This window comes from Lonchura striata, chromosome 4 (assembly GCF_050655825.1).
Source record: "Lonchura striata isolate lonStrDom1 chromosome 4, ASM5065582v1, whole genome shotgun sequence".
Classification (NCBI taxonomy): domain Eukaryota; kingdom Metazoa; phylum Chordata; class Aves; order Passeriformes; family Estrildidae; genus Lonchura; species Lonchura striata.
The window spans coordinates 39,466,389-39,492,713 of NC_140706.1; the positions used below are offsets into that span (position 1 = coordinate 39,466,389).

General features: G+C 38.3%; 1 protein-coding gene across 2 annotated transcripts; it reads left to right on the forward strand.

Moving 5' to 3' along the window:
- Positions 1–1,356: 1,356 nt before the first annotated feature.
- Positions 1,357–25,503, forward strand: NAF1 (nuclear assembly factor 1 ribonucleoprotein). 2 transcript variants are annotated; one of them, XR_014955127.1, is made up of 8 exons: positions 1,357–2,032; positions 3,651–3,786; positions 5,279–5,372; positions 8,352–8,434; positions 9,354–9,514; positions 13,366–13,588; positions 17,844–17,949; positions 20,392–25,503. XR_014955127.1 is itself a non-coding variant. In XM_077782595.2 (8 exons), the coding sequence occupies exons 1-8, from the start codon at positions 1,419–1,421 to the stop codon at positions 20,799–20,801; spliced, it is 1,656 nt and encodes a 551-aa protein (XP_077638721.2). In that variant the 5' UTR covers positions 1,370–1,418; the 3' UTR covers positions 20,802–25,503. The 2 variants fall into 2 exon arrangements, 1 of the variants encoding a protein (XP_077638721.2); XM_077782595.2 differs by having other exon boundaries at positions 1,370–2,032; positions 13,366–13,417.
- Positions 25,504–26,325: the final 822 nt, after the last annotated feature.

A 26,325-nucleotide genomic window follows, 5' to 3' on the forward strand; every position in this document is an offset into this window, starting at 1 on the left:
TCCTACCCTAGGTGTTCTGAGTAATTGTGCAGTGAGAGTTTACTGCTGCTGTATAAACGTACAGCTCATACAGGCTCCTTGCCTATGACCGTGCAAAACTATCAAATGCTCATAACATACCTGTTCTGCTTGACCTATACATAATTGTAGACAACTGAAAAAAAGTACTGTTGAATTAAATTATATACAAACTTGGACATGCATGACTTTCCTACTAAATAAAAATCTGCTGGTTGCTTCTGTTATGTCATAATGAAGAGTGGAACAACCAGAGAACAAATCTTCTGTCATCAGATGCTCCCTTCAGCCTGTGTTGGTTATTAGTGAAGCACTCTTGTGACAGTGGGCTCAATGTAGCCTTGCCATTCTGGACAAGAATAAAATGTTTTGGGCGCCATTTGAGCTGTGGGGCACACAGCCCTGGAGGAGAAGGTCATTACATGGAAAACGTATCATTCTCTGCTCTCATCAGATATTCAAGTCCCAGTCTCCTCTGGCACTTCCAGCATTATCACATGCAACTTTTTCAAGTATTTATCTGTTTTTATCTACTTATTCTCCTGGGGCCTATGCTGTACTCTGTTGCCTGGTAATGAAGCCCATTTGGAATCCGGTCCAAGGGACAGTGTGGTGTGGTCAGGGACACACAGCGCTGGCCCAGGAGCGCAGTTGTCAAAGTACACTTTAGAGGCTGGGTTAAAGGGACTTGTCACCCTAACAGTGATCTCCTGATGCTGTGTGCCTTTAGAACATCTTTTGGCATTTCCCAAGGATTAATTGCACTATAGAGAAAACGTAGTGCTTTTTCTGCTGTGTTCCCTTGTGAGGAAAAGCTTTATCTGTGTGACACCAACCACACAGAGCAGTCAGGAGGGACCTGAGTCGGTTCCCTCCTATGGGAACCGTGTGCCACATCCTGGGATGCCAAGAGTCCTTCCCATCCCCACGGAGCTGCGTGAGACAGACACCTCAGAAAACCTAAAGCTCCAAAGCCGTAAGTATTTATGGTGAACCAGAACACAGATTTTTTTTTGGAGAGCTTGGCATTATTGTACAGTCACCATCAGTATGGAGTCACTACGTCAATGTACTACAAACTACTATTAGTACAGTAATTTGGTATTCTACAGCTTTTTTGTTGTTGTTGTTTTTGGTTTTTTTTTTTAGTTTTAACTACATGACTCTGTGTGTTGTCAGCACAGAACCCCTCCCAGCAGGTTCACAGTAAGAGCAGCTCTAGCTCTGTGTCTCACTGAGCCGCCACAGACACCAAGGCCGGCCGCGGAGCTCCCCCCGCCCGGAGCCGCCCCGGGACTGGCCCGGGCCCGCCTCGCTTCGGCGCACGCGCACGGGGGCGGCTCGCGGCGGCCGGAAGTGGCGCGCGCCGGGGGCGGTGACGCGGGGCGCGTGGCGCGGGAATGGAGGGGCGGCTGGAGAACCCGGCCGTGGAGCCGGGCGGGCAGCCCGAGACGGTGGAGCGGGAAGTGGTGGAGCAGCTGGAGAACCCGGCCGTGGAGCTGGGCTGCCAGCAGGAAGTGCTAGAGCAGCTGGAGAACCCGGGTGTGGGGCCGGGAGGGCAGCGAGAGATGGTGGAGCAGCTGGAGAACCTGGCCATGGAGCCAGGCGGGCAGCGGGAAGTGGCGGAGCAGGTAGAGAACCCGGCTATGGGGCCGGGTCGGGAGCGGGAGATGATGGAGCAGCTGGAGAATCCGGCTGTGGGGCCGGGCCGGCAGCGGGAAGTGGTGGAGCAGCTGGAGAGCCTGGCTTTGGAGCCAGGCAAGCAGCGAGAAGTGGAGCAGCGGGAGAACCCGGCCGTGGAGCCGGGCGGACAGCTGGAGGAGGTGGAGCAGCGGGAGAACCCGGCCGTGCAGCCGGGCGGACAGCGGCAGGCCGACCGGGAGCTGGTGCAGAGCCCTGCGGAGGGCGCCGGGGAAGTCCAAGGCGCTGTGCCCCCGGCCGCGGGCCCGCGGCGCTCGCCGCCCGCCTGGCCCCGCGGTCCCGCGGCCGCCGTGCCCTCGTCGGACTCGGACAGGTGGGTCCAGCCCCGCCTCGCCCCGTGCTCCCCGAGGCCTCGGGCGGCGGCGCGGGCCGCTGGGGCTGTGGCTGAGCGCCAGAGAGCCCGGTGTGTCTCCCCCGTCTCGCTGTTTCACCCTCTGGAGCTTGCTCCTTCCCATCAAAGGTGTAATTTTCAGTTACATTTGTCTGGGAGCCTGTTAAATTAGGTCTCCAGATCAGTGCCTGTAAGGGTGTAGGGTTTAACGATGGCATGAGTTTGGTGGCTGCCGCCTGGAGAGCGTGGGGCGCCCGCCCCATTGGCTTGAGGTAGTCCTCAACAGAATTTTGGGGCAGGACACCCGCAGTAGGACTGCTGAAAAACCTGAATGCAGGACTAAAGGTGGCGAGTCTGCACACCATACCATGTTGGCATCTCAGTGGAAAAGCTCATTCTCGTTTATTTTTTATTTAATATGGTTCCATATTGTACTTGAGGCATCTCTACTTCGATGTTCAGTATAGTTGGTGAAAGGTTAAATGTGGGCTCTGTTGCAGTGTTAGAAGTCTGCACACTTCGGTTGTTGCAGTAAGTCTTGTGTTTTCTTATTTGGCTGGTACAGCAGGATGGCCATGTACTTCTTTTGACTAGAGAAGGCTAAAATAAAGTCTAAGAATCTTCTTTTAAAGATACCAAGCTTCATTAAGAGTTAATTGATTAAAGTTTGACTTCAGAAGTACTTTTGTTGGTTCAAAGTTTCCTTGAATATCATAAAGTGATAGTGAAATTCCTGACTTCAGGGGCTTCACCCATGTGTAGTGTTTTTTACTTTCAAAATCTCTTGTGCTGATAAACATTAAAGATGAAATTTTAATAACTACAACTTATCTGTTTTGCATATATCTCAGTCTTTGTTTTGTTTTTAACTTTCTTCACTGGTCGGTATCCTAGTCTGATTTTTTTGTCTTTCTGTTGTATTGATATTGTTCCAAGAAGTCCATATTTGACCTTTTCAAAAGGTTTATTTGGAGAGGTGCTCTTATTTCTTGTCATTACTATGAGCATTTGTTGTAATAAAGAAAGGAGCAATAGAAGGCCACCCACTTACTTGGGAATGAGACTGGTATTACAAGAATCTCGAAAGAAGTGTTTTTTTTTGGTTTTTTGGGTTTTTTTTTTTCCTTCAGGTAAGAAAGGTTATTTTGCATAAGTTTGCTTATCTCATTGTATTTTCATGTGTTAAGTTCGTATTTCTTCAGTTACTAGGATCAATTGTTCCACATTTTTTTCTTCCACCAGCCCTTGAAGAACTTGGACCTTTGCTAAAACAAGCATGTTGACATGAATAAGGACTGGTTTCTTACTCTACTTGAAATATTGAGAGTCTAAGACAATAAGTATCTCTTCACATGTGACAGTGAGAAATACTGAATTACTTTGTGAATATTTACCAGGAGATTTGGACAGGACATGAATTATGAAATGAATCCATTTTATTTACAAAAAATAGAATTTTCTCCCCTTGACTGCAAGATGCATTACTTGGAATAAGTATTTTCTTAACTTTCATTCAGCATTATGCTAATGTTGGGATTTTACAAGAACAGTGACTGTGAGAAGGCAGTATTGTAACTCCCATATTTTTTTTTTAATATAGTGATACAGATTCAGATAGTTCATCAACTACACTCTTCTCTTCATCTTCATCAGCAGTATCTGATGAAGATGATCATCCAAATGAAAAGAATAACAGATCTTACTGTCTTAGGACAAAGGATGAGTTGCCTATTGATGTAAGTACAATGCAGTATTTTTTAAACCCTTTTCTACTAACCCAGCTAAAAATTTATATATTAAGTTAGTCCTCCTGTGTCAAGATGGGGATAGAATCAGAATAGTAAAAGAGAAACTCCAAGGCTGAACTAGACACAGTTTAGTGGGTAAAGCAAAAGCCACCCACACAAGCAAAGAGAACCCAGAAATTAATTTACCACTTTCCATGGACAGGCAGGTGTTCTGCCATCCCCAGGAAAGCTGGGCTTCATCATGTGTAACTGTTGCTTGGGCACACAAACAGCATCACTGGAAATGTCCCTCATTCTCCTTTTTCACCCAGCTTTGTATGCTGAGCATGATGTTACATGGTATAGAATGTTCCTTTGGTCTGTGCAGGTCACCTCTCCTGGCTGTGCCCCTCCCAAGTCCTTTTGCAGCTCCTCACTGGTGGGGTGGCATGGGAGGCAGAAAAAGCCCTGGCTGTGTGGAAGCCCTGCTCAGCAATAATGAAAACATCTCTATATTGTCAGCAATGTTTCCAGCACAGATCCAGAACACAACCCTGTAACAGCCACTGTGAAGAAAATTGGCTTTTCTGCAGTAAAACCCACCACAGTTAATAATATAAAAAATCGTGTTTTACAGGTATATGTATTAAGGAGTGTTAGTGGAACCATTTCAGAAATCTCTTGCTTTGAAACAAGGATTGGCAGATACTGTATATAATGTGGCAGAAGGTATTTTGAGATACAGGATCACAGTTTTATCTTCCTGCTTGTCTTTGGTGTTTCAGTTCTGTTATAAAAGTGACTCAGTTAAGTCTTAGCAGTGAACTAAGTAAATTTTGATCCTTATATGGGAAAAACCCTATTTGAATATTGTGTAGCACTCATTATTATATCTGAAGTTTGGTTTTTTGTGTTCTCTCTGATGTCTAGTACCAAATGCAGCTTTCAGCTAAAAATAATTCTTTGTATAAGTTGTTGTGATGTTTACATCTTTTATAGTGATCCAAGCCATGATGTAAATGGACAGACTCCATTTTGTAAATCAGATGATACACATCTGGTGCATTTTATGCTATATTGCTGTGTACATTTTTTATGCTATATTGCTATATTGCTGTGTACATTTTTCTTCTAGCATACATTGAGTGTTGTTGCAGGTGGTCTTATTTTTTGATTTCTGATTATTGTGTTGTACATGGCGTGTGAATGAAATGCCTGTCAATTGTTGGCTTTCTCCTGCTAAATAAAACTGGCTTCTGCCATAGTTGTGATGGAAATATATAGAGTAGTGTCTCTGTAGGAGAGATTTTCTCAAAAGTGGTGGTCCCCTAAGATGAGTTCATTTAGGATGATTCTGAAAGAGGCAAATCAAACTAGTTTTTTTAACAATAAATCTTAAAAATGCCAGGGGATTTTTCCAAACTGTCAAATTTCTGCAGTGACAAAGTGGTAAGTGCCTTTGTGTGATATTATATTGTAAACATTGACTTGATGTTTGCAGAAACTGCCTCCTGTTGAAGACTTATCAATAATTCTTCCAGATAATGTTGAACTGAAACTCTTTGGGACAGTTTCCAGCGTGATTGAGCAGCTAGGTAGGCAAGATATGTTTGCTGTGTTCTTAATTATTATAATTTCTGTATATCTCTGCATGAATTGTGTTCTTAGCTGGTCCTTCAAAGTGTCAGTCCTGCAGCATCCCATTTCTGGGGGTAGCAGGTTGCTGAATTGGAATTCTAACTAGTATTTGTGTTCAATTACCTTTTGTTTGGCTTATATGCATGTGTTTCTGTGTGACTTCCATGTTTAATTTTTTAATTCAAACACCTTTATTTCTGTTGTGTATTATGGCTTTTATATTGATACTGGCCACAGTTATTGTATTTAAGTGTTTTAAGAAAGTCTTCCAGTTGTAGTTGCTATTTTTGAATAATCCCTGAATATATAGGAGCTGTATAACTGAAAGCGCAGATACAATACAATGCAGTCCCAAGTGCTTGCTTGTTAATATATGAGGACAGGTAAAAGACTTGTTTATTCAACAGTGGAAGTTCATTTATTTATTTTTTTATATATTTATTCATTCCACTTCTGGTACCTTGAGCTGCCCGTTGTCAGCAGTCAGATGATGGTGTGACTAACATGATTTATAGGTGGAGGGTGAGCTTTAGATATTGAATGGATGTAAACTTAACCACAGGCATAGAGATTTAGGGATCTTTTTGGATCTGTGTGGGACCTCAGTATTTGATAAATGAAATCAAAATTTTGCTGAAGCTCATATTACTAAAACATTCACAGTATGTTTGTATTAAAGCTATTTCAAGTGTTTCATTCTGCTTGAACTGCATTTCAAGCAATTTGCTTATGCAAATTAGAAATTAAGTTCAATTTTGAAGTTACAGTATTTATGCTGAATGTAGTACAAAAGAAAGTAAGTAACTTTTGCTATTAATTTTTCTTTTAAAAAACTTCAGATAATACAGGCAAGTCCTCTATTTTATTGTGGTGAGGTTTAATTTCATTCATTTACAGGAAGCTAAAAGGAGGGTGTGGAAGGTAGTGATCTAGTTCTTTTCTACTTTGTCCTTTCTTGCGTATTGATAATAATGGGGACTTCAAGAATGTTGCTTTCAGCTAAAATGGTAGTTTGAAACCAAGTTTTAAAAACAAGTTGAATTATACTTGCTATTATTCTTACTTTTGGTTTAAAATGTGAAGGTATAAACAAAACTATTTTAAAGACTGCAGTTTTGAAAACCATCCTTAATTCTAATCCTTACTGGTGAGTATAATCTTTTCAAATACCAGTTTACTGGTAGGCGAATTCTTCACCTACCAGGCTGCATCCTACTTCATGTAATGTACATCTATAAAGTGTTGCATTAAATTTTTTGGTGAAAATTAGAAAACAAGCTCATAATCATAGTGAAATAAAACCATATAAATGGGATAAACTCCCAGGATATTTGGGATTATTTTCTTGCTTTTATTACCTTGCTTTATAACTTTTCTTTCTCCACATTTTAGTTTGTTTTCAGTTCTTCTGAAAACAGCCCTCAATTTCACTTGATTTGTGGTTATATTAGGGATGCCAGCTGATTGGGGATTTTTTTTTTATTTTTGAACTAAATTGATACCTCTGTATACCAAGTTTGTATCTAGTCTGAGGCGAGTTGATTCCTCATTTGGAAGCCACCAATATTATTCTGACATAAGTGAGTATTCTTTTTCTGTCCCTTTGATGTCCCTCAGAATTTCTTGCTGTTCTCTGTAGCAAACGTCCAAGTTCATCAGTTTGCAGTGAGTGATACTTCTAAGTGGATATTTCATCCTGTGAGGTAAATTTGAGGTTAAAACAGTGTAGGCTCATGCTTGCTGTGCGGTAGCTAAAAGCAGAATGACAGTATTTTCTATGAACTTCTGCTCAATGTATCAGAATTTAACAAAACTTGTGCTGTATCTTGCGTCAAGGTACTTAAAGAGAAGAGAAAAATTCACTGTGTGGGTTGGGACCTGGAGAGTAAACAGCTTTGGATATGAGAAACTTTCCCTGTGCTTTGGGCCCTGCAGGAGTAGAAGCTGATAATTCAGGATGGTTTGGGGTAGGGGAAGCTGTAAGTCAGGCTGGAGGTGGTAGTGTTTCTCCTAAGTTTCATTGGACTGGTGCGTTGTATCTTTTCCTCAGCCTGCTGCATGCTGGGAGCTGCATGTGGTGAATCAAGTTGAGAACATTATCTGAGGTTTTGGTGTTGTTTTTGTGTAGGGTTTTTTTGTGTTGATGTTTGGGGGATTTAGTCTGCTTTTTTTTTGCTAAGGTATTTTTCTCATGAGGTTTGAACAACACATAAGGTTACATACACTGTATATTTTATCTTAAAGGTAGGCACAAGTGAAATTGATTTCACAAATTCTCTTGAAATTCAGTGAACTGTTAAGCCTGTGGAATTGTCATTTCCTTGTTTGGCACGTTAAGTTTTTTGCAGATTGCGTTAGTAGCAGTAGCTTTTAGGTTGGTGACATGTTGATTGCTGAAAGTCCTTTTATGTAAGTTTAGCAGTGATGATCTTGAGCTTTTATTTGAGCCTGAGTGATGCTGTATACTTGAGTGACTTTATTTGCTGATGGACAGTCATTGAGAAAGCTTAATTGAGCATTGTGTTGTTTTTCAGGTAGAGAAGTTCAATCATCATTAGGCCCAAATGTACTACGAGACTTCTATGGCATTAAATTGCAGAATGCCTAACAGATGGGGTATATGCATATATAAACACCATCAGTTGCTACTGTGACTGAACTGCCAGACAGTTTTGTGTTCTGGTATGATTCTTAGGACTCTTTCTCTCTTTACCCCAGAGAACAATAATTCTGTAACCAATATTAGCATTACCACTCATGTATAATTGAGAGGGGGTGTGTGATTCTAAGTACTTTTACACATGTGCAAGAATATTTGGTTGCAGCTCTACAAACTTAAGTAGACAAGTAGTGGTGTGGTTTGTTAAGTTTTACCACAATAAACTACATGCTGTTAAAACATAAAGTTCTAATTATTTTTTTTATTTCCATTTTAGTAATAATTGAATCACTGAGAGGCCTACCTCCAGTAAATGAGGAAAGCATAATTTTTAAAGAAGATCGGCAAGCAGTAGGAAAGGTGGGTGTAAAATAAAAACTTGTTATTCCAATATAAAATTGGAAATACTCTTTAGTGTTCTAGAAAGTAGAGTTGCAGGCTATTAAATGAAAGATAATACTTCCTTAATATATAGTTTTTCTTAGTGCCTTTGACTTTTGCTATATTCATCTGTTTATTTAATCCCAAGAATTCCTAACTTGAAATTAATTGCATCTGGTGAGTTTCCAGTGTTTGTTGAGAGTGCTTGTGGAGAGGAAGAGATTGTTTTCAGATGTATGATGTCTTGGAATAACAGGCTGTGTGCTCTTTTACTGCCAGATAGGGGCAGTGGTTAGAGTGAAGTTCTATGAAAAATGAGCAATGTTGTCTTCTATGCTCTACTGTTCTGATTTAAGGCTAGTGAAGAATGTTTGCTGAGAGGGTTGTACTGAATTTTCTGTAGAAGGAAAGCCATCATCCACAATGCGTACTACTGAAATATCTTTAAATCCTAGATGTGAGTGGAACAAACTTAGCCTGAATTTTGCAGATGCTCTGTCAAACATGGCAGAATTCTCTGCTCTCCATGGAATTGGGGAACAAGCAGTAATTGTTGTAAAGGCATCTTGTTAAGATGAACTTGGAGGAAAAAGTGATCAGGAGATTGTCCCAAGCATTATGAGACTTGAAAGCATAACAGACACAAAAAACAGAGGTTTGACAAAAGAAAGAATTACTATGGATGTGAGAACTTAATGTTCCACGTAATAAAAAACAGTAGTTGCGGAAATACACTTGAACAAAATTTGGTAATGAAACTAAAGTGTGAAAGGAAGTTTTATTTGATGCTGCATTTAGAAAATAATTTGGACTTCTTAAATATCATTGTCTACAATGAAATTAGCTACTACTAATCTACTTGTAGTTTACTTAAACATTTTAATTTTATTTCTTTCAGATATTTGAGATATTTGGTCCTGTTTCACATCCTTTTTATGTGATAAGATTTAACAACTCTGAGCATATCAAAGAGAAAGGTGTTAATGTGCAAGATAGCATGTATTTTGCTCCATCAGTAGAGGACTTCACCCAATATATATTTGCAGAAAAACTAAAACAGTGAGTCTGATTTCTTTTGTAATCTGGTTATAATGTTTTTTTTTTATATAGGTAAAAATGTTGGATTAAAGTTGAGTCTTCAGTGAGAAACTGTAGAACTAAGCTTAACACTTTATATTTCCATGAGATGTTCTCGACTATGTTGTGATAACAAGACTGTGCTATTTTGCCTTTGAGAACAATGAAGAGTAGCTGTAAACTGCAAGCATTTAAAGTGCTGTAATTACTAAAGTTTAGCGTATTCTACTTAATATACTAAGCTTGCTTTCTTTTTATGCTGCTGTTAACTAAAATACCACAACCAGAAAAGTTCACTGATACTTCCTCCATACCCTCTGACACACATATTCATGAGTTTAAAGAAGTTTCTCAAGCTGAACTTTCCAGATTTTGTTGTTCTTTAGATTCTGGTATAGTTTCAGAACTGATATTAAACTTGTTTGCATTCTGAACAAGTTTGTATTAATTTACTATTTTATTTCATATTATAAAGCTGGAATTGAAATGTAATTATCAATAAATCTATTTCACAATTGGAGGATAGCAATTCTAGATAAAAATTACCCTCTAAATTTGCAAGAGAGGAGGGATTTCAGTGACAATGTAGTATGATGTTCAGATGCTTAGCAGTGTTTATGTATCCCAGTCTGACTGAGGAAAGTAGCATGCATAACTAGGACTTGATGCCATTTAGAGGAAAGTGTACTCAAATATACAGACTAAGAAATAAAACATGATAAATGACAGCTAGATATTAATGTTCTAATTATTGATGAGCAATCATCTGAAATAACTGTAGGTTAGACATCTTTTGTCATACAAGTTTCTGTTTATTAGGATTAGTTCTCAGGGGTTGGCTAATTGTCTGCATTCATTACAGCTGTGCCAGTATCCATACTCAACAGTTCTTTTCTTTAGTCAGACCTGCAGGAGTATTTTTTTTAACTTCTTCATTTCTGTGCAAGCAATAAGCATATTTTCTTCCCTTCAGTGAGGACCAAAATAGATCACTTTCTTGCTCTGATGCTTGTTTGTTTTTCTGCAGCATTTTGATGCCAGCTGGTCTTTGATGTGCGTTATTAAACTTTGTTGCTTAGCGCAGTAAAGTGCACAGACTTTAATCATCTGCTTGCTGCGTCAATAACTGTGTGCTGTACTCAGCATCTGAGATGGGAGACTTGTGTTTTACTTTGTTTCATGCTTTGGAAAGTACTACCAATTTTTCATTTGGTAGTACTTCACTGTCATAGGTGGTAAAAACCTGAAACCTGGGTAAGATACGTGAGACTTCCATGGCTTCCAGTGCAGCTGAACAGCGCTTCAGACATTGTTTCTTGTCTTGATTAGGATGAGTGGTATGACTTAAGTTAGAGTACACTAAAACAATAAGTTTTAAGTTAGAGTACACTAAAACAATATCTTAAGTTTGTGTGCAGCATTTGGTGCTTTTGAGTGAAGCTACTTTTTCACGAAATAGGCTTTATTAAAAATGGATGAAGAATTTCTGGTTTTTGAATTATGCTGTAATGCTATGAAGACACTTCAATACTGTAAGAATGTGACATGAATAGTAGAAAAGTCAAGCTTTGGTCAGTGGTACACTGGAAGATTTTTGCACCTTAGTAGGTAGCAAATTTGATAAGCAATAATTTTTATTTTCTGCTTTTTCTTAGTTTGACTGTGTACTGACCAGATTGTGGAGTACTACAGGCTTAAAGTTTAAAAACTGGTTTTCAAAACTGTGATGGTTCTTTGAAAAGGATAAGATCTGAAAGAAACACCGAGTTTGAATTTTTTTCTGAAATCTGAAATGCAATCTGCTTGCATTGTACACAGTTACAGTGCTATGAATAAGCCTTACACTTTATAGAAAAATAAGTGAAAGTGTAGTGTAAAACATTTTGAATGCAAAATAATTTGTTGCTAAAGATGTGTGTTGTATTGCCTGAAACCCAGTTCTAAAAAAGCTTATGTATTTTCATGATTTCTCTGAATTGCCTTTGTTAGACTTCAAGGTCTTACAGTATGTAACTTCACAAGTCAAAAGAATTACTATATTATTCTTTGCAGAAGATCTTAAATACTTCAGAGCATGGAAAGCAGTTTTTGTTTGCTGAAATGGGGAAGGCTGCTTTGGGACAGTGAGATAAACTGCCTGACCTTGAATTGTGTATAGTTTGTAGTCAGTGATGTTACATATTGCTGAATGACTGTAGGTCTTGGCAGTTCTTTTGAGCTCTGGTATTTCTGGCAGGCATGTGTGCTCCAAAATAACAAGATGAAAGGAAGAAACAGTTCAGTTCGTAATAATAAAATAAGTTTTCTGCAGCTGAGAAATAAATTTTATAGAGTCCTTATGTTCTGCCCTGTAATGTTTTCTTCTAATTGAATTTTAATATGTCTTCCTTACCTTTCTTTTTACTCTTAATCTCAAAAGGACATGTAGAGGTTGAATTTCAGTTTTATAGTTAGGAATTGAGGCATGATGTACCTCCAGATGACTTGCCAGTGCTCTCTGTGACTAAGCACCTCTGAAGTGCAGGCTGTAGTTATGTAGTTTTTTGTAGTTACTACTACTTGATTCTTGTTGAATTGATGAATACATAAAAAACTTCTGGTTGTTAGAGCAATGACTGAAGGCATTTCACATTGAACACATAAATGTTTTTAACTGTGTAGTTCCATTTTGGAGGTAAGAATTTTCAGTATTGCATTGTTTTCCACAGTTTTTCTGCATAGCTAAAGATTGTACCTTGACATATCAGACCAAAACCCATACAATTTGAGAGCAGTATGGAAAAATCCTTCAACAGACTACTGACAATGTAATTTAAATATGTTTCACAAGTTCTTTGCTAATAAAAAAATTACTTGATCTTTAGTGAAGGACTTTGTAGTGGATTAAATAAATTAGACTAATCCAAATTTATTTTGGTGCTTGTCAGGCAAGACAATTGAGTTTTTGCTTCTTTAAATGCCTTTTGCCTTGCAAAGTTATGTTTACAACAAAACAAATGGTGAAACCTAGTTATCTAGCTAACACTGTCATAATAAGATTGTAAGCCAAGCACCGAGGGTCTTTTGGTTCTGAATTTACATTGCTGTAGTTACACTGAAAGCCTGTGTCCTATTGAATGAGTTTGTATGTCCTACTGAATGAGTAGGTTCATTATAACTGATAGGACACAAGAAAGCACAACACGAGCCACTGCGATGGCAAAGTAAAAAAAAAGAAGGTTTATTTTCTGACTCCAACTTTTATACTTTTCCAAAGGTGACAGTGGATTGGAGAGTGAATGGGCCACCTCTCCAAAGACATTGGACAAACCACCAGTACATCAACTTCCTCCACCCCCACAAAGGAATGCAAAACAATATGTTGTTTATAGAAAATGTGTGGGAAAGTTTTCTAACAAAATGTAAACTCAGAAGGCTTTAGAAAATCTTAAGAATCAGGGTGACAGATACATGTTCTGAAACCAGAAGAATAAAAATGCTTCTGATTGTAGTCAACAGTTAGCATAAGAAACTTGCAGTGAACTACCTTAGTTCAGGTTCAAAGCAATTAGGGTTCAAAAGGATTTGTTTAGAGAATATTGACCAAAACTTAGTGTTAGGAAATGTGATTGAGATGTTCAGTATTCACTTGAAGTGGGAAGATTTTTCAAGAGTAGTGAAGCCCTGAGTTGGCCTATACGTTACTGTTTGCTTATAAAGAATATTAACAGCGAAGTAACTCTTTGAAAAGAGGAAGCTCTTGTTCTAGGAGACCTGATACCTTATAGAAAGTGCTACCCTTCCTTTATCTGGATTGTCTAATTTGCATTTTGTGTTTGTTTCTTTTCTTCCAGGGAAAAAGGTTCAGATGCATCTTGGAAGAATGACCAAGAACCACCACCTGAAGTAACTACATAGAGGGGTTTTTTGTTTATTGGTTTTGATTACACAAGTCATATATGAAAGCAATTCTGTACAGAGCAAGTAATTAGCAAGCTTAACTTTTTATGGAGACAAGACTTGAACGTACCTCTTCATTGAAAGAAAGAATCATGCTTTTCTTGGAGAGGACACATAGTGAGTGTAGAGAGTACTACCTGTCTCTCTACTGGCTTTTTGCAGTTGACAGAATGTGTGAATTCAGTTCCTCTGTCAAACATATTTGACTACCTGAATGTTTAACTCTAGAGTATCAGTGCTTTTATCTTCCCAAATAATTTTGCTTTTGCTAGGAAACTTTTGTCCCTTTAATTTCTACACTGCAGCTTTGTCTTCAGTTGGCCGCAATCAATTGTTTGTCATCAAAGGCTTACTAGTGCTCTGCAAACTTACTACTTGGACAATTAAGCTGTCTGCTGTTCAGAATTAACTTGACATCTCTGTTGCATTCTTTGAATGGCTTTTTAGTAAGCTTTCCCTACAGTTTGTTGTTGTAAAACAATAGTTCCATGAGAGGTGACAGGGTTCTTCCATAAAAAAGCTGTCATACAAGGTCATGTTGAATTAGGAGCTCCCTGTGGCCACTGATATAATTTGCTATAGGATCTGTAAGTAGTTCTTCAGTGACTTTCTGTCAGTAGTCCTTAAAGCCACTCTAGCTATACATTTGGAGAGTATTCAATAAGAATTACAAGCCTGGTAGTTTTATTGAGGTGCTTCCATGAGATTTGTTTTACATCACAACAGTTGAATCACTTTTCCTTGCAATTTCTACTTTAAACATATACAAAGTAGCTGAAATTCCTAGAAGCCTTGTGTCTACTACAGTACTCTAAAGACATCTGTCTGCTTGTTTTGAATCTTCTAAATGCTTGCCTTTTTAACATAATTCTATGCTATATGCTTCTCACTCTATAATTTAGTAGGAAAGGTGTGTTTTGTGGGGTTTGGGTTTTTTTTTTTGGCAGGGGATAGTGGTATTTTTTTTTGTTTTTTGTTTTTTTTTTTTTTTTTTTTTTTTTTGTTTTTTTCTCCAGTGTTCTAATTGATTTTTAGGGTGGAATGGGATAGACTATTAGAGCTGAAAGGAACCTACAGCAGTCAGGGCTGACAAGTTCAGGGCTGATGCTGAAGCATAAGCTGAAGTGTGTTGTGAAAAAGGGCTGATGCTGAAGCATAAGCTGAAGTGTGTTGTGAAAAACATTGTCCAAATGCCTTTTAAATACTGACAGGCTCAGGGTGTCAGCCACCTCTTTAAGAAGTCTCTTGTACTGTTTGACCACCTTCTCAGTAAAGAATTTCTTCATTATTTCAAGTCTGAACCTCCCTGGTACAGCTTTGGACCTTCTAACTCATCCTATTACTGCATACCAGGTAGAAGAGATCAGCACCTCTCTCTTCCCTTCCTCAGGAAGCTGTAGAGAGCAATGAGGTTGCTTCTCGTCCTCCTTTCCACAAAATGAGGCAAGTCAGGGTCCTTAGCTGCTCTTCACAGGACATGCCTTCCAGTGCTGTCATCAGCTTTGTTTCCCTCCTCTGGATGCGACCAAGGACTTTGACATTCTTGATGTGTGGGGCCCAGAACTGCAGACGCCACTCAGGGTGAGGCACCCCAAGGCTGAATGCTGTGGGTCAGTCACCTCTGTTGGTTGTCTGTGCTGTGTTGATGCACCCCAGAATGGGGTTTTGTCCTCTGGGTTCCAGAGGGCAAAACTGACCCACACTGAGCTGCTGCTGACCAGCACCCCCAGATCCCTCTTGGTAGGGCTACTCTCCAGCCACTCCTCTCCCAGTTTAGGCTTGAGCCTGGTGTTACTTCATCCTAGGTGTGCAGCATTTGAACTCATTAGACTTCATCCCATTAATCATTGCTTGGAGCCTCAATTTATCTAGATCCTTCTGCAAGGCCTCCTGTATATGGCAGTTTGGTATCAGCAAACTTGCTCATGGTGCTTGCTTCTAAATGCTGCATCCAGATCACTGATAAATAGATTGAACATAACTGGCCCTGGAGCTGAGCCCTGAGGAACTCTGCCCTTCAGGCCGTTCTTCATTCATTGCACCATGAACCTGCTCATCCACCGTTAGACAACTTGTCCAGAAGGATGCTGTTAGGGACAGTATTAAATTTTTCATTCACAGTCCTTATCCCAGGATGATTGTTCTGTCTTGAAGGAGAGATACTGTGACATGATCTTTTCTGTGCTCAAAGATAGTTCCTGTAATGATGTATCAGTCTGTCAACTTTTTCCATGGTAGTGAGTGAGGATGATGCATTTTGAAATACTTTTTGTATTGAAGTTTGTGCTTCCTGTAAATGAAACAGAGCTATGTGGTGCTGATTTTTCTCAAATAATGCTTGTATGTCAGTTCTGGCTGTAAATTGCCTTTTTTTCTTGTAAATACATAATCTCACAGAGAATCATAATCTGAGAATTAGAAGTGTTGTATAAGAATTGGCCTGTAGATATGTTATCCATAGAGCTTTGAAAGACTGTACTTAGGGACTTCTGGTTAGTCTTAACTTGCTTTAATTTAGCAGTTTTCTCGTGGTCATGATCCCAAATGGGCTAATTTTGAGCTCTTCTGTTTTCCAGTCATGTTTTAAAAGCTGTTCAGCAGATGAGCTTGTAAATATGTAATTTGAGTTTGCAGGAACCCATGAAATTTTATTGGCCAAGTACAGTCAGTCAAATCTGCAGAGATTCATTGCCTTTTCCAAAGTTTGTTTTTTTTCTTAAAGACTTTTCTTAATTTAAATTTGCTGTACCTCACTATAGGAAGGAACAAAGGAAGCTTGAAAAAAGTCAGTGATGACAGGGGTGGGCACTCTTCTGTGTGATCTGTCTGTGTGCTCTGTTTTGGAAAAAAAAAACACATCTAACATCTTGTAATCCTCAATTAGAGTAATCTTTGGTTAGTTCTAGCAGGTAGAGTTTATACCATGCTATCCCAAGCTGTGACAGTTGATGAGCTGATAGTAGCTTTTGCTGTGAAGGTAATAGCTGTTGATAGCTAAAAAAATAGCTGTTTGCAGATCAAATTTTATGCTACTGATGCTTGAAATTGTCTTAGAGGCAGACCCTTTTAGAGTCCTCAGATTGCAGCTGATTTCTGGCCATCCTCTATAGTAAACTGTGTGCAAATGTTGGAATCACTATTTTTTGTGATAGTGTGAGGCTTCATTTTTGTATTTGTGAATATTAAATTAATTCACGGTAGACTTTTCTTACTTGCTACTTTCAGTTCTATGGTAACCATTCCTTTTTGGCAGGCTTTTAACTAGCCCAGCTTATCTGTAGAGTCACTAACACAGTCTCTCCTAGCTTTGTCTTTGGGGTCAGAGGATGACAAAGTGTAATCTGTATGCTGCAAGGCTAGCAGCAGCCGGTAACTGCAGTTTTTCTGTGGGGTAACATTCTATGGGATGTTACATGGAAATTAAGTAGCAGTAAAAGGTACCTACTGCTGGTCATTATTTCTGCTCTACTGGAGTATGGTGAACTGGAGTTCTTAGAAAAAGCAGGAGTTAGTGAGAGATTTCACTTCGTGGCATACATCATCTTGCTGTAGTTCTTACTGCCTTCTTTGAATATGTCATCCAGTTATGTAGTAGAAGAAATAGTTGTATTCAGAATTAACTTTATTGAGGCTTTTAAAGCACTGCTTTGGTGCATTGTTTTTGAGATCCATGCTCTGTGTATGTGATAAATAGAAGTAAGCAGCATAGCCCCTACTTTCAGAATTGGGAACGTTGGGTAGGAACGAATCCTCACCCCTTTTAAGTAATAAGAGTCAGATATTTTTCAGGGAACTAATTAATGCTGACAGATTTCTTCCCTGACCCTGATAACTTATCCACACTCATGTAAGTTAGGATTCAAAAGGTAGCAAAATCTTGTGTAATGAGAAGAAAATGTTGCAAGGATATCGAATTTGTTGTAAATGACAGCATTTCTCAAAACTGAAAATTTATTTGGAATAACATTGCTATTGCAAATTCAAAGGAAGTGTTATTACGTATACTGCAGAAAATTGCAGTCTAGTGACAATTTTAGAGTAGAGATATTTTTAATTTAGTTGTAATTATGAATTATGTATTAGTTGCCAAGTTAATTTTTATTTATTTTAAAAAATCACTTTTTAATTCCCTTTATCTGCAGTTACTCTTTGAAAGCTTTTTCTTGGCAGCTCTTTTTCAGCCAGCTCCTTTTCTTTTCTTAGTAACATCTAGGCAATCAAATATTTGTGTTCAGCACTGGAATGTTGCTCTTTTCAGGAAAATTAGAAAGGATAACTGAGTCATGCATCAATTGTGTTATGATAAATTTTTGGAATGTTAACTTATTTCTTGAGCTGAGAAGCCAACTGAATTTTTTTTTTTTTTAACCAGGTTTTGGATTTCAGTGATGATGAACAAGAAAGAGAGGCAAAACAGAAGAAAAAGAAGCCTCAAAGTCAAGGAAGGAAGAAAGTCAGATTAGAAACACTTCCATCAAGTGAGTGAATGCTGTGTGAATGTTTCTGTCTGTTAATCTAAGTTTGGAATGCTCATTTATAACTATCTTAGTGATTGAGTTTTTCTGCAGCTAATAGTAATTCTGTACTTTTTAAACTTAAGTTTGAGTTTATGGCTACATTCCGTGTATTATTTTAGAAGAAAAATTAAGTTTTATTGGAAGCCCTGTGGAAGGGAAGTTGTATAGCAGCAGAGCAATTGTCAGGGCAAAGTCAGAGGTTCTTAGAACAGTGTTGGTGAGGATTCTGAACAGATGCCACCACTTGGATGGGGTTCAGCTAAAGCCTTTGAGTGCTCAGAGAAGACAGAGGAAGGCCATGTGCAATTTTTGGAAATCCACTTCTTTGCAGTCAAAATAGGAGATACAGGTCTTAGGTGGAGAACTTACTCCTCTGTCTAAAAGGAAGCTCTTCCTCACCTATGACATACAGATACTCTTCTAAATTACTCTTAATTTTGTTGAGAACTTTTCTGTTTACCTAATGCAGCCATTAGATGAACAAAGCTGTGTAATATGAATAGCCTTCTTTACTCTCCTTTCTCCTGTATGTTCCAGGTGCATGCTTGCAGCTGTGCTCTGTTTACCATAACCAAATTTTCTCTTCTGTCATGCCTCTCTACTGACAAAACTTTGATTTTTGATTGACATTTTGGTTGAATAATTAATATTGCATTCCTGTTTTTCTGTTCTCACTGGTCTGCTTTGGGTACATGCTTTTTATACCTCTCCCTTTAAATATGACTCTCATCCTTTACCCTTTTTCTACTGCTTACTTATCAGATTGCTTCAGCTATCTGCAGTGTGGTGCTTCCCCCATTGAATTTCTCAGACTCCTGTGAGTTTGCTGCTCTTCCTTTGTAAAGCTAATATGCATTTGCCCTGCTGAAACCCTTTTCTCTTGATCTGGGAGATCAGTTGCTGTCTTTTAATACTTTTTGTGCAGTACAATCCTCTCTTGTATCAATCAAAAAAGCCACAGTCTTTCTTGGACTGGCTTTTGCCCTATGGTTTTGACAGTTTTTTTTTTCCCTTAAAAGATGGATCTGAATTTTGCTGCACTTTCTCTTCATTACTGACAATTATTTTTAATGTTAATCCAGCATATGTGTGTTTTCCACCACATCCTTGTTCTGCCAGTTTACTGCAGACCTGCCTTTGCCTAGGGCTTGCTGAAGCTGTTACTGGATGTTACTGTTACTATGGCTGTTCCATAACTGAGAACACAACAGGAGGAACTGCTGCACTCTGTTAAGGGAGATAGGTTTTGATTTCCTGTGGGTTTTTTGTAAATCATATGGCACAGATTGAAATTGTGTGCAATTTGTTTTGGCTGTGGAATTCAGCAGCAACTATATGTCACAAATTGAAGCACAAAGTTAGTCTCAGGTGAAGACTTATGTGAGTGTACTAAAATTGTCTCTTGTTACAGTATTTGATGAAAGAACAAAAATACTTCAAGTACATTACTTCAGTGCTTCCAAGAGGCTTGCTTGTACCAAAGGAATCTTAACTCCTAATCCCCCATGAAAATGAGTAGAAATTCTGAGATGCAACTACCTTTACAGACTTAAAAACATTTTAACCTTTGAAAAGCTCTGTAGTCTAGTGCCAAGGATGAGGTTCACACAGGTTTTTAAATTTCAGTGTTATATTCCTGAATACCTTATTGCTCCCAGCCATAAAATCCTTCTGAGGATTTAAGATCTGCAGCTTTTTAAATATCTTAACAACTCTTCAGAGCATTTTTAGTATTTCAGTGCTTTTCATTTTGTAGTCCTAATCCTATTAAAGTTTCTATGATATTTATATAAAGGGGAAGTATATTTGTTGTGAACATTAAATATATGCCTAGAGCTGTAGAGGGAAGAATTTGTCTTAGAAAGGTGAATGCTGAAAGCTGATTGGCTAGAGGTACAGACAGTCCTTCTTCAGATAGAGTAAGTTAGTTTTATTAATGTGAGCTTGAATAATTTCTTGTGTCCTGTGTCTATGCTGTAATACCAAATTGGGACTGAAAGCTGGATTGCCCTTCAGTGTAATGCAGTGTTGATTTATCTTCAGTTTCAAAATGTGTTGTTTTAAAAGCTTCCAAAATACTTGGCATTTGTGTTCCTGAGATTCATTTATACAAATGTAATGTCTGGAGGGAAAGAAGATTAAATTTCTTCTTTAAAGACTGAATTTGTGACTCTCAGGATCATCCTTTTTATATTACTCCAATCAATCAAGATTAGTTACTAAACAGTAGATTTGCTGGCATTATTTTATTCTTCATGTATTAGTTGCCAGTATTATTTGTTGATAAGATACAAATTTCATTGACTTCAGCTTGAAAGATTTGTGAAGACTAAACTTGACTTTTCCAAAACAATATTACAGCCGTGTGTGTGTGGGGGGGTTCTTATATTTGTTATTCTTTAGGTGAGAATAAAGAACTTCATCACTCAGTGCAACAGCCTGCTTCAAATTACTCAAGGGGATACCGTGGCAGAGGCTTCTCCAGGGATCTATATCCTCCTCCATCAGGCCCTCGAGGGTTTTGCAGACCGCAAGTAAGACCACCACAGCTGTACTTTTCAGACTGGAGAACACACCAGGAACCACCAGTGTTTCCACCACCTCACAGAAGAGAAAATCCAATGATACAACAGTATGCCTTTCCTCCTCCAGAGTTTGGCTATGTCAGTAATTGGCATCAGTTCCAACCTCCGCCTTCAAATACGAATGTGATGTGGACAGGCCCAAACATGTACAATTTATCCTACTCATTTCTGCCACCGCCACCACCACCACCTCCTCCAGACAGCCATCCTCCTCAGTTCAAGCCTTAATGAGATTCCATATGGGTCCATATAGAACACTGCAGGTTACAGGGAGAAAGAACAGCCTGCCAGGACTGCATTCCGTTATTTTGGAGATGCTTGCTTTTACTGCAGTGGTGGAACAAATGCAGAGTTTTGCGCTTCATGGGACATCTGTAGGAAATTATTTCTTTCTGTGTATGTTTTCTATTTCCAAAAAGAAATCTATATGATAAAAGTAACTGAATACTGAATAATAGTTTATTTTTATAATGTCTTCTACTTTAAGATGATAAATAAAGCTTTTTGAAGATTGGTATATAGTGGTGGAAATGTATTTAGTAATAAATATAAGAGTTTATATAACTACTTTTAAGTAGCAATGAGGGTATTTCACATAGACAATATTGGAGTATTTTTAGAATGATGTTGTATTGCTATACTAAAACATTTTTCTCAATTTCTGCAAATTTTGAAACCTACATGGGAACTGATAATCGACATCTAAATTTTGAGCTAGGTTTTTCACTATATATATAAGGTATAAACCACTATCTAGCTTTCAATACTTCACTAATTTCATATTGACTAAAAGACTACATGTGGATGGTTCTTTTTTTAAAATACCTGGAGTAGCTAGATCTGAATTTAGACCAGTGGCTGGCTTGCTGTGTCACATTTGGTGTTCTGCAATGGTTGTAGAAGATCAACCTGTTCATAAGATGTTTTGCATTTAATTTAGGATCTAAAACCAGCATAATTTCTCAAACTTGGATGTAGCTTCTCTAGTTCCTAGGGCAGAGATGCTCATAAATATCTACTAGAATTTGTGGTCAGTCTTTCTAGGAAGAAGTCATTAGGTCTGTTGGAGAGAAAGCCATTTCAGAACTCCCTTGTTTAGATGCTTAAGTGCAGATGGCACTAGATTGCTGTTTGATTACAGTCTAAACTGTCCCCTGAAATTATGAGGTTCATCAGTTCTCCCAGCTTTTTCCGGGAGCGGGGTGAAGTTACCACCAAGGATCACTTGGAAGAACTTCTCCCTGTCCAAAGAGCCAGTCCCACAATTGCACTTCCCTAGTCTTTGTGGAAGTGACTCTGCCTGACAAGGAGGGAGGACCTCATACTGCATCAATATTTTATAAACAGGAGGGAAAAGTACTTGTGGGACCAACAAGGATTATTTTTCAACTGAAAAGTCATTACTAGTGATGATGTTTGAATCTTTACCAATACAGTCACCTTGAACTGATAAAAGTGTGCGGTATGTATTTCTATACTCAAACTTATTTTGACCTTACTACTTTAATAAACATTTCAAGTCTTAAGTAAGCTGTGCTGGTGTTGCTTAGACTTTAATTCCTAATAGCTTGAAGAATGAAGCAAAATTTTAATGCAGAGAGGAAGGGACTGCCTTGTCCAAGATGGTGGGACTTAGAACTAGAATTTAATTTCAGACTTGAAAGTTTGCTATAATATATTTAAGTAATGATATTCTTTGATATATCTAGAACTACTGTTTCATAATTTTGTACAACTGAGGAGGTTATATAGATGTCGGTTTATGGCAAGCAGGTACTCTACAGTGGCAGCAAATAATTGCAGAAGAGCAGTATTCCAGATGTTCATGTTTAATTCAGTTCCTGGAGATTATATTTTTGTATTAAAAGGAATGTCCAGTTCTAGTTTGTTGTAAATGTTTATGTTTCAGGGGAAAGGTAGGAGAAGCTGTATTTCTGGCTATCTAAGCAGCAACCCAGATATGACTTGGGATGCCAATGGCTTGCTCTATATCCCTGGCACAGACATCATCAGCCTTGGCATCCAAAGGGGCAGTTGAAGAATTAACACCAGGAACAGGAGTGAGGTACTAGGAAGTAATTAACGGTCTTAATTATTACTGCTATTGCAACTGGTCTTTTTATGTATAGTAATGTTCACTATTTTCTGCAATAATTGGGTCTGGACTAATAATTCTTTGATAAGGCTGTTAAGATTTCTCTTAAATGATGTGTTCTCCTTCCCCATAATAATATTTTTGCATGTAGCGAAGCCCAGTATAAAGGTGGGTTACAGAATATAGTTTGACAGAAATGTGTTGCAATCTAAGGTGTTTTACAAATTCTTGTTTGTTAACTGTAATACTGTTTTATGTGCTCTTGCCTGATTGCTAGACTTTGGCCTATGATTGGTCAAATGTATGTATTTTGTAGTAGAGAAAGTAGAGGAAATAAGAATATTTTCTAGTACTTGAAAATCTCTCTATTTCTGTCTCCTATTGTCCTCACATTGGGCCTGGAAAGCTGCAATAGAGCTTTGTCACGTACGTAATATTTTTAGTTATTCCCCTTTTTAGGGGAATTTCTTCGTGGACTGCTCTCCAGAGAAAGCTTAAGGCATGGGATGGAGGGGAGAGGCTTGAGAAAATGAGAGGCTTAGGGGAAGATTTGCTGTGATTTTTCAAAGGGCTGAGGTTTACAAATAAAAGTATTAATGCAGTAAACTATTGGTTTGTATAAATTACTGTGATGTGATAACATGGGAAATGGAAATGGTAACTGCACATTTGACAATCCTATTTCCTCTTAAATTTATGAACAAAAAGCGGTACTTTGGTCTTTAATTTAGACAAGAGCAGCAGGAAGGGGATAAATTCATCTTGGAGGTGAACAGCAAAAGGACAAACAGGTTTCCTAAGGAAAAACTATGACAAGGGAAGCAGGGAAGAGCATGCTGCCATAGATTGCTTGGAGATATGGTGGAATCTCCAGTCTTTGAGGGATTCAGAATTTGACTTTGGCCTGTGGGATGTAATGTCCAAGTCAGTTGAGGGTGGACCAGGTGGTCTGTGAAATCTAAGCCCAAACTATTTTCATTACTGTCATTGTTCTGGAGTTTGGTTTTCTCACCAGAGATTTTTTTTTGTCTAGATGCTAAGAGACATGAACAGTCTCCCCTGAAGCTGGTTTTTGGGAAGCTAGCTTTTCATTTATGCTATTGTATTCTTTCATTGTACCTCAGATTTTTATAAACAAAATAGCCATGTTCTAAAAGTTGGACTTGCTGCAGAAAATAATGAATGCTTCCATTTCACTGGATCTAAGAGGAATGGAATTGTTCCTGTAGTAATTGTTTGGAAACCAATGCTAATGAGAGTCTTAGTTGCTGTCTTTTTTCCCTTAGGAGGTAAAGTAAAGCATTTTGTGTTGTACAATTTATTTTGAGAACATTATCAAGGAATAACTACCTGGAAATTTTTTTTTTAAATGCAACCACAAAAAAAACCCCTGAGAATTATTTTGAACAAATGTTCTCTAAAGTAGGGATTTTTGTCTTAGATAAGACCTTTTTAGTAATGCAAGGCAGTCATGCCAGGATGCATATTAATGACACGCAGATGAAAATAAGAAGTAAGCAGTTTCTTTGTAGGTTATATTTAGATGTTTCCAGGTTCCATTTTCTATTTCTTTGCAATTCCAAGGTATAGTCAGTTATTCTTGCCTAGTGACTTCAGTGATGCACATAATCTGATTTAAAGGATTGATGAATCTGTACAAAACAGTTGGTAATAAATTTGTTACAGTGCCAATGATGACAAGGCTTTTACAGAACAGTTTACCTGTCAAGGCAAATGCATAATCTGAAAAGCATGAATAATTACCTTTCTTTATCTCCATCACTGTGCGGTAGCCTTTACTTGCCATAAATTAAATCTGTTGGGACTATGGAAGAAAAATGTTCATTTTCCTGTGAATCTGATGTTCTGTATTTTTTAGGCAATGTTCTGCAAAAATGCTTTATTAGGATTTGCTGTTTGACTGCTGAGGGTTGAAATGGATGGAAATTAGGAATCACAGAATGGTTTGGATTGGAAGGAGTCGTAAAAGACCATGTGGGTCCAAGCCTTCTGCAGTGGGTGGGGACACCTTCCAATAGATGAGAACACCATCCAGTCTGGCCTTGCCTATGCACAATGCTTGCTGTTTATTAGCAGAAAGCCAGTTATACAGAGGGACTGGAGTGGCATACCAGCTTTGAACTTGGACACAGACTCCTCTCTGACTCTTCTATGCCCACCTGGGTACTTGCAAGTACATGGGCAGAAAACAACTTGCTCTGCAAAATACTGAATCTGCTATGGGATCAATTAGAGGTAGGAAGTGTCTTAAATTTGCTTATATCAAGTTTCAAAGACTATTGTTTGCATTTAAGCAGGAAGATTTCATTCTCTTGAGTTTCCTTTTGTGAGAAGTAGGAAACAAAAATGTAGAAACTTCTTAATCATCAGAATGAAATTGGTGCTTGATACCAGAATTAGTTGTTATGAAGGTCTGTCTTTTGGAGGAAGTGGTACAGCTAATATTTTCTTTAAAGACAAGAAGAATGCTACCTATATCCATTTAATACTATTTACTCAATTTTAAATATGTACATTAGTTGGTCTCATGTTTTGTGAGAATTGCATGCGTATGAAACCAGTAAAAAAAACAAAGTATTTTCTTCAACGTAGACCCAGGAAAAGAGTATATTTTTTGACATTCCAGTTGATTGCTTTATGTGAATGTTTAACCTCAGGGAGGCTTTCAGTTTGCAATTGAAAATTAACTTAGACTGTAAAGAGTTCTTAAACCTGTCTACTGTATCTCAATTGCACCTTTCCCAGGCTGTCCTGTGTAACAGTATGGTCCTTTATATACAAACAAACATTTATTAAATGACATTTTTGTGAGCACTTTTCACAGAAATCATGGTCTCTGTTTACTTTCTTAGTTATACTGTTCACTGTGATGTGTTTAATTCAGAGTTTTACATTTTTTCATGATACTCTGCAGTCTCTGCAGCTTGGCTTTGCCACATAATGATGCACTTGAACTTTGGTCTTGGTCAATGCTTTCTGCAGTGAAGAGGACAGAGAGGTATATTTTTTTCTACTTTTTTTGGCACTCTACAACACTCATCTCTGCCACTTTTATATCCAAAAGAGGTACAGTACCACGTGCATTGATGCTCTGCTTTTGTTGACTGCCTGTTTGGTTTTCCTCTTGCAATGGATCCCATATATACACATTATACTCTCTTCATGGTGTACCTCATTTTTGCTCTCTGTACCATTGTGATCCTGAAATTACTTGGACATTAACAATTTCCATCCCTCCAGCATAAGATGATGAAGTGACGATGGAGTTTGAGATGGAAACAATAATTGTTCCCTAGAGAAAAGTACAGCCTTGGGTAAGTTATGTAGGTCATTACGGTCCTTTGGGAGCAGAGAATCCTGTTTGCTGTTTCACTTTGCAATTCCAGTGTAGTGGAAGAAGACAGACTTACTGACTTTAGCAGGAAGAGGATTATCATACCCTCCAAAATTGAGGCATGTATAGATGAGACAGAGTAGAACATTCAGGTTATTGAATTGCCACCATGAATCTCAAGAAAATCAGTGATTTCTTGGACTGGAGAAGCAGCGGGGGAAAACTAATAAAAAATATATATAGCATTTATAAATATACTAATTTCTCAGCAAAGTATTTTTTATTTAGTTTGAAGTAATTTC

Excerpts from the sequence above, each read along its gene's own strand:
- NAF1 (XM_077782595.2), top strand. The coding sequence starts at position 1,419 with ATGGAGGGGCGGCTGGAGAACCCGGCCGTGGAGCCGGGCGGGCAGCCC. Across the intron at positions 3,787-5,278 it reads AGGATGAGTTGCCTATTGAT|AAACTGCCTCCTGTTGAAGA; the intron begins GTAAGTACAATG and ends TGATGTTTGCAG. Across the intron at positions 13,418-17,843 it reads ACCAAGAACCACCACCTGAA|GTTTTGGATTTCAGTGATGA; the intron begins GTAACTACATAG and ends TTTTTTAACCAG.